The sequence below is a fragment of the Alnus glutinosa genome, chromosome 7, assembly GCF_958979055.1.
Source record: "Alnus glutinosa chromosome 7, dhAlnGlut1.1, whole genome shotgun sequence".
Classification (NCBI taxonomy): Eukaryota; Viridiplantae; Streptophyta; class Magnoliopsida; order Fagales; family Betulaceae; genus Alnus; species Alnus glutinosa.
Window position 1 is genome coordinate 23,098,722 of NC_084892.1, and position 8,520 is coordinate 23,107,241.

An 8,520-nucleotide genomic window follows, 5' to 3' on the forward strand; every position below is an offset into this window, starting at 1 on the left:
TTTACCCTTCACCTAGACGATTACTCAATTTACTCTCAATTCGCGACGCTCAAAATTCCAGTCGAGCCAAAAGAACCCAACCCTAATTCCAGTCTTCGTCTTTGTTCTCACGCGGTCTCCGATTCTCACCCCATCTCTTCCGATGGCCACCGAATCAGAGAAATCCAACCCCAATATCCCCGCTCAAGAAAGCCCTAAGAAAACTCTAGACCATGAGGTCTCGCCCACCGACAAACCAGATCGGCACGAAGATCCGCCCAGTAGTACTCCTACTGAACTGTCTTCTGAATCCACTGTTCCTTCTGGTACTGGAGGGTCTCGGAAGGACGGCGAGGATTCGAAGAGCACGGCAGCAACGGTGGGCTCGCCAGCGGGGGATGATGTCCCGACTTCCACTGTTCAGAAGAAGATTCGCCGAGCCGAGCGATTTGGTATATCTGTGCAACTCACCGAGGAAGAGAAGCGTAATTCCCGAGCAGAGAGGTATACGTAATCGTCTTTTCGTTCTTGATCGCTGTTCTGCTTAAAAGTTTTCCGTGAATATGTATTTATTCATGTAATGGCTTGTCGTGCATTAGAGTAGAACTTTATTGACTGGTTGTAGACTTTAGGGTACATTTGCTGAAGGTAATTTTCTGTCCAGAAGTATTTTGAAACGGGATTTTGTGAATAAGAACAGAATATGGGGGGTCTTTGTTGCGTTGCAAAGGAATTATTTGTTGTGGATGATTTTCTAATTCCATACGTATATGATACATGACGATATCAATAATTCAACTCTGCTAGATGTAATCATTACATTATGCCATGGTCAAATTGATTAACAAAAGAATTCCAGTGTTAAATTTAAACTTTACTTTGTTGTGTGGTTTAAGTTTACCCTGCTGTGGATTCAACTTGTCCAGCGCAGGGTTATCAAGGAGTCACACACAACTTCTTGTTTTATTAAGCTGCGGCAGTAGTTTCGTCCATTAAAATTGATAAATTGCGGATAATGTGTTTCCTTCATGACATGTGAACCTGTGTTTGTCGTTGATGTTTTGCCACATGAGTTTTTGTGATTGAGCTGGGAAGCCGTTAATTTTGCCAGAAATGGGAAAAATGAAATAAAAATTATTGTATGGGAATTTAGTAGCAAATATCCTTGTATGAGCCATTGGTTTAAAGCAGCCCATGGTGGTAGATAACTGCAGATGGAGACAGAATTAATTTTTTTTTCTTCTAATTGTTGCGTCTTCTTTTCATATTATTTGTTCAGACTATCATGGTATAGCATTGTCAGTGTCACCTTTTTAGGTACAAAAACTTTTGTATTCAACTAGGAAAATAACTTGTAAGGAGTTATACATCAAAAAGATAACCTCTAAAGAGTTATTATGTTATAAATTATTTTTTAATAGTGTTTAGGCTGGTGAAATAGGGCAATCCTTTTACCAACTAATGTTTGGAAAAACTTTCTAGGCTTGGTTGAAGAGACTCTAGATAAGTGTGCTTTGATGGGGACAATTCTAGGCAAACAGCCACATGTAGGATCTCACCCACTTACAGAGGGACGAAAGTGGAGGAAAGATGTTGTTTTTCCTGGTGAATTGCGCTAAACTTCAAATGCCATAGATGGTTATATGGATTCCACCAGATGAAAGGTCCTCTACAACAAAGTTTCTCTGTTAAGATAGATGTAAATGAACTGGTATTGGGTTAGTTTGGGCTGTGGGCATGCCACATATCACCATACCAGCCACATATCACAGGCAGATTTTTTTTGCAGTACGCCTCTGTAAAATAAATCTGCTAATGAAGGTAACAGATTCGGATGGGAATCAAGGTGATAGGGAACAGAGTATGCAGTAGAAAGGTTTTTATTGTTCTTCATGATGTGGATGGAGAAAAACAACTAGAAGCATTAGCAGGGAACCATGATTGGTTTGGTTCAGGGAGTAGAATAATTGTAACTAGCAGAGATGGTCATTTGTTGGATAAACTTGGAGTGAATGCTATCTATGAGGTTAATGGATATTTGTCAGTTACAAATTGTCTCAAAAGGCGAAACTTTAGTCTGATTGCAGAAGGGGTGCACTTGTGTAGAATTAAATTGAATTCCTCGCTTTTTTTTTTTCTTTCCTTTTTCTGTTTGCCATTGGAACTTCATCAAATTTCAATTGATCTTGTTGCAGGTTTGGTACTGGGTCCACATTGCATGGTTCAGAGGCATTGAAGAATTCAGAGGTGCTGAAGAGAAAGGCTAGAGCTGAGAGGTTTCATTTCATGTGTTTTAATTAATTATTTATATGTATTGAAGTAGAATTTTCTAAAATCTTAGTTATGGACACTTTTTTGTTCTCCCAGGTTTGGGCTTCAGGATTCGTCTGTGGCTACTGATGAGGAAGCAAAGAAGAAAGCTACTCCAGATGAGGAAGCAAAGAAGAAAACTACTCCTGATGAGGGAGCAAAGAAGAAAGCTACTACTGATGAGGAAGCAAAGAAGAAAGCTCGGCTTGCTAGGTTTGCACCTCCAGTCTCTAAAACAGATACCTTGGAAGAAGAAAAAAGGAAAGCAAGGATGATCAGGTATGTATCACTGCAAACTGTTGTCCTTCATATCCATTTACAGATCATTTACATGTTTGTGGCAGTCTATTATTGAAGAATTATTGTTTGCATATTTGCGGGAGATTCTCATTTGATAAAATTTTAATTTTTGCTTCTCAGGTTTTCAAACCCTCCAAATTCTTTGTCACAAGTGAATGGCAAAGGGGATGTGGAGCCGGTAAAGGCCTTTTAATGGGATTTTTTCTTTTCAATCCCTCTAGATAAGAGAGAGTATGATACTTGTGCTCAGTGCTGATCTTTCTTTTGTTGTGGATCAGAAGGCAGCTATCGCAGGCAAGGCTGGAGGAGGGACTTGAGTTGAGACATGCTTCTCAATAGTAAGATATTTTGAGATGCAACTTGCAGTGACATTCAATATACAAAATACATTTATAGGTTTTTTTATAACGCTCTATGCCATTATAATTTTCCTCTAGGATCTATATGCTCCCTATACTTTTTAATTGAACCAATGCTTCTGTGAACTTTAAGTCAATAATTTTTTGTCAGTTACTAATGAAATAAGGATCAATTGTGACTCATAGCTATGTTCTATGAAGGGTAATATTCTCAATTTGTTCTTTTGAGCAATAATTTGAAATCCCTATTAGTTAGTAATTGACATAAATTGATTGGAAATTCATTGAAATGGCCAATTTGGCACACCATTAAAAGTTAAAAGTGGACATTATTTCAATTGGAAGTACAGGGTGATTGACCAAGAAGTAAAATGCAAGAGGGTGAAGTGTGAAAACACCTTTTTTATTGCATTAGCATGCTCTCTTTAGCAATAATTTAGGTTTATTCATACTTTCTCTGTGCTGATTTAATTACTCTCTTTTCTCTCTCTTTTGTCCTTATTCTTTTGGCAGGTTTGGTGTTTTTGCTTTTTTAATTTCCTCTATGGCTTATATACGCATTCCTTCTATCCGTCATGTGGATTCCCAGATGCAGCACTTTCCGTTGTTAGACAGATACTTTTCTAGCATTGAACAAGATTTTGGAAGCATGAAGTTCTCCATCCTGGATGTGTTTTAGTAATGGTTTACCTGGTGAGACCTAGAGTAATTTATGACTACCTACTTGGTGTTAATTATCTCAAAGTCTATGAAGAATATCAGAAATTCGAAATTACCAAGTAGGTGATATTTAACATCTTAGATTTTTCATTTTCAAACTTTACCCACTATTTAAATCTCTCTTTTTTAGAGATGTGTCTAGCATCTGATATATGCTGACAGTCGCATAATCATGATCACGTGGTGTGGCAGAGTACTAAGTTGGTTTTGTGAGTTTATCATCATCTGATCCAAGATGGGTAGTGTCAAAATTTGCTGTGTTCTTTTGCTGTTAGTTGTGAATGTTTTTATTGTAGAACTAAATAAATTAGGTTTTGGGCCCTTTAAGAAAAGGAATCACTCGGATTGTGCTCTATTCTGGTTGACTTGAACTTAGATTTTGGATAATTTTCAACTTTGCATTTTTAGAGATTAGGTGTCAACTTTTGATGGTAGGACCGGTAGTGCAAGCATAATTGCTTGTGCTCTGCTGAGATCAGGACTTTGTGAAGGGCCGCTGCCAAGGAATTTTTTAGGCATGTTTAATATGTTTTGTGAGCCATATTTGAGGGTAGGGGAACAAGGAAAGATAAATTGTATTAGCTTTGAACTATTCTGCATTTGTTCTTCTCTCCAAGTGGGGTTTCGTCTCATGTCTTATTTGATGATAGTGCAACACAACATATTTTTATACTACAAATCATGGATCAGATCTTACAAACTCATGCCTGCTATGTCTTTACTATTTATTCTGGTGCAAATCTCTTTCGGATCAGCCGAGATCTGAAGGCATATGCTACTTAGTACTGTTGTCCAACACTTGATCATGAGAACCATTTCCAGAATGCATGAGTAAATTGAAAGGTAAATTTGTTAGATGGGATGGAAAACCTTATTATAATGTAGTGTTCTTTCAGAATTTCTGATGTTCTTGGTTTGTAATTTGAGATAATTGCACTATTGGGAGGTTATTGTTAATTTTCTTAGGTCTCACTGGGAGAACTTCACAATCTGCAAGGTAGGATTTTTGGAATGGAGATTACTCTGATAACTAGGTTTGTCATTAGCTTGTAATTTTGTAGATTCTCAATGTGAATCTTTCAATCGATGAAACACTGGAAAATACCCTGCTTCTGTGGAAATTCTTTTCGAGTTATAGTTGGATTAGATGGAATGTAAAGACCTTTTTTTACTTGCTGGAGGATTTTAGCATATTCTTCTTGTGCCTCCCTCTCCACCTTTTCTCCCTCTATTTTTTTTTTCTTTTTGTCTTTTTGTGTGATTTAATGATTTTGCGTTGTGTTCATGAATGGTGTATTTGCCAAATCGTTAGAGCCTGCTTGGAATTCTGTGAATGAGTTTAAAAGGTACGTTTAGTACATAAAAATTTATGCAAAACAAAAATGAGTTTGTTTGGTGAAAAACTCAAAAAGTATTTGTTGGACTCTTTTGCTCTAAAAAAAAAAGGGCCAAACCTACATTTTTTGGGAAAAACTTTAAAATGAAGCCTATTTTGGGACATGAAAGTTTTATTTCTCAACCCAATCCTAAAAATGCACTTATTTTAGTAGCTCTTTTGTTCAATCGGTGCCAACACCCCTAGCTCATGGTAGGGCATATCCGGGAGCTAGATTGTTGACGAGGGCGCATCAAACGCCGTACACGTAGCCCAATCTAAGAGATTATCTGGTTAGTTTTTGACAAATAATAGAATTTGGTTAACTTGTAAGCAGTATAACATTCTGTTGGTGTTATATTTTGTAAAATGTAAAGCTAGTTCTTGATGTATTTTTTTAACCCCTTGTCGATGTTAGTATGTCTTCATAAAAATACTAGAATGCAATTATAAATAAATAGGCAAAATGTAGCTACTGTACGCAAAGCCAAAAATAGCTCATAATTGAAGTAGTTTTAGTTTTAGGATTGGTTTTGAATCAGAATCAGATGGAATCGGTTATATGATTTTTTTTTATTTGAACGTAATACTCAAATATTTCATTGAATAAATGATCTCAAAATTACAAAGGAAATCAGGATCTAGGGACCCGAAGATCCCTAACAACATCAACAAAACGTGGAGGAGTTACTTCTAGCCAAATATCATCACAATAACACTCAATTTCGATGGCAGATTTAGCAAAACAGTGAGCTGCCTCAGTACAAGTCTTTGGCACATAAACAAAGGAGCAACTCCTAAATTGCTGCATTTCTTGCTTTATACCTTCAATGAGATGTCCATTCCAAGAAAAAAAAGGACTTGAATTAACATCTTTAATTACCTTTAAAGCATCACCTTCAACAATAATATCAAAGAAAACAGCATACAAAGCTGTCAACAGTGTGGCCGTGTAAGGACAATTATTTAGCTCCCAAAACATTACCCCCACTGTCCCTAGCTACCATCCCCAGCCCCACCAAACCTGTGTGCTTGTTCACAGTTGCATCAAAATTTATTTTGATTTTACTTTCCAGAGGGGCCTTCCAGCTTGGCAGTAAAGGTTTCAAAGGCATCTGAACTGAAACACTCCCTTCTTCACTCATGTTACATTTAAGAAAGTCATCCATCAACCGAATAACATCTGAATAAACCTTGTTTGGATGGTCAACAAAGCCTTCAAAAACCTGCCTATTTCTTCTCATCCAAATTCTTCTTGCTACTGATGCAAAATAGACATTTCAAGCTTATTAAAACGATTCATGCAACATCTAAAAATATCCATGAAAGTAGAATTTAAAAAGGCAGTTTTATGGAAAATAGAATGACTAGCATTCCACACATCTCTCTCAGCCAGACAAAACCAAATAGCATGGGCAATTGACTCTTCCTCCTGACTACACCAAGGGTAGAGACCAATTCTAATTACCTTCATCTTCATCAAATTTTTTCTTGTAGGGAGAATATCATTACAAGCACGCCATAAAAATAATTTAACCGAGTTTGGAATCTGAAGATTCCAAAGATAGCCCCAAACATCTCCATCCTTTCCCTCGTTTGAGGATTGACCTCGGTTCCTATCCATCATTTACATTCCTAAATGATAAGCACTTTTAACCCTCGTTTGAGGATTGACCTCGGTTCCTATCCATCATTTACATTCCTAAATGATAAGTACTTTTAACGGAAAATATTCCATTAAAGGTACCCAACCATATAAGGCGATCAAGAGAAATGCTTGAGTTTAGAGGAATGAAAGAAATCACTTTTGCTTCCTCATGGCAGAAAATAGAATGTATTAGAGGCTCATTCCAACACTTTAAATCCTTGTCAATAAGGTCAAACACCCTCTTATCACTTAAGCCATCAAAAGGGAGGGACTGCACCAAATAAGAAATAGGAGTGGGAATCTATCTATCTCCCCAAATATTTATACTTTCACCATTCCCAACTCTCCAAAAAAGCCCTTGACATAAAAGATCTCATGCCATGAAAATGCTTCTCCAAGCATAGGAGGGACGCTTACCAAGAGAAGTCTTCAAAAAAGATTTATTAGGGAAACACTTGGCTTTAAGAATCCGACCCATGAGAGATGAAGGATTGTGGCACAATCTCCAACCTTGCTTAACCAAAAGAGCCTTGTTAAAACAATTGAGATCCCTGAACCCCAAACCACCGATTTTTTTACTTCTACTCATTTTTTCCCAACTCATTCGGTGTATCCCTGAGAAATTCGCCATAAATTTCCACCAAAAAGATTGCATCAACCTATTGAGATCCTTACACAAAGAGGCAGGCAACATGAAAACACTCATACAATATGTGGGTATTGCCTGAATCACTGCCTTCAAAAGAACTTCTTTCCCTGCCTGAGACAGAAATTTGTACCTCCAGTTTGAAAGCTTTTTTCCAACCTTCTCCTTTATATTATTAGAAGCCTTCACTTTAGACTTACCAATACAAGCAAGTAATCCCAAATAGGTATCCAATCTGTTTGATTCAACCAAACCAGAAAGCTTGGAAATTTCAGCTCTTCTCTCCATGCTTGTGTTCTTGCTGAAGAATAAAGAGGTCTTAGACAAGTTAACCTTTTGGCCAGACCCAGCTTCATAAGTCCCCAATATCCTCAAGACTCTCTTCCATTCCACAGCATTAGCTTTACAAAAAATCATACTATCATCTGCCAAAAAAAAGGTGAGTTATCTTTGGGACTTTTGGAGAAGAGAGCACTCATGTGATAATGTCTTTACTCTCTGCCTGGGAAAACAAAGAGCTAAGCACCTCTGCACAAATTAAGAATAAATAAGGGGACATAGGATCACCCTGCCTAATACCTCTGGATGGTTTGAACCATTCACCCGGAGATCCATTCACCAAAACTGCAAAACCCATTTTAATCATAACAGCCTCCAAAAAATTCCACTCTACTCGATCATATGCTTTGTGCATATCCAATTTAAAGCCCATGAATCCAGTCTTGCTCCACATGCAAGTTTACATAGAATGCCTTGTTTCATAAGCAGCCAAAATATTATCAGAAATTAATCTACCAAGGATAAAAGCACTTTGAGAACCAGAAATTATGTGAGGCAAATTGGTTTTGAGACGATTAGCCAGCGCTTTGGAAATGAGTTTATAAATGACATTACAAAGGCTTATAGGCTTGAAGTCAGTTACATGCTCAGGAGAAGTCTTTTTTGGAATTAAAGTTATATAAGTCTTATTAATAGAGTCATCAAGAGAACCAGAATTGAAGAAATGAATAATAGCTGAACTCACCTCTTCTTTAATAGATGGCCAGTTTTGTTGGAAAAAAAAAAAAGCAGGGAAGCCATCTGGGCCTGGGGCCTTTAAGGGAGCTATTTGGCTCAGTGCTTGAGAAATCTCTTCCACATTCAACTCTGCCAACAGTTTTTCATTCATCTGAGGCGTAACTTT

The 8,520-nt window shown here is 37.3% G+C and overlaps 1 protein-coding gene across 2 annotated transcripts; it reads left to right on the plus strand.

Moving 5' to 3' along the window:
• On the plus strand, positions 1-4,863 carry LOC133872783 (protein MODIFIER OF SNC1 11). 2 transcript variants are annotated; one of them, XM_062310387.1, is made up of 6 exons: positions 1-483; positions 2,175-2,255; positions 2,347-2,568; positions 2,710-2,767; positions 2,871-2,927; positions 3,462-4,863. In XM_062310387.1, the coding sequence occupies exons 1-5, from the start codon at positions 143-145 to the stop codon at positions 2,904-2,906; spliced, it is 738 nt and encodes a 245-aa protein (XP_062166371.1). In that variant the 5' UTR covers positions 1-142; the 3' UTR covers positions 2,907-2,927; positions 3,462-4,863. The 2 variants fall into 2 exon arrangements, with proteins under 2 accessions (XP_062166371.1, XP_062166370.1); XM_062310386.1 differs by having other exon boundaries at positions 3-483; positions 2,868-2,927.
• Positions 4,864-8,520: the final 3,657 nt, after the last annotated feature.

Excerpts from the sequence above, each read along its gene's own strand:
- LOC133872783 (XM_062310386.1), top strand. The coding sequence starts at position 143 with ATGGCCACCGAATCAGAGAAATCCAACCCCAATATCCCCGCTCAAGAA. Across the intron at positions 2,256-2,346 it reads AGAAAGGCTAGAGCTGAGAG|GTTTGGGCTTCAGGATTCGT; the intron begins GTTTCATTTCAT and ends TTGTTCTCCCAG. Across the intron at positions 2,768-2,867 it reads GCAAAGGGGATGTGGAGCCG|AAGGCAGCTATCGCAGGCAA; the intron begins GTAAAGGCCTTT and ends GTTGTGGATCAG.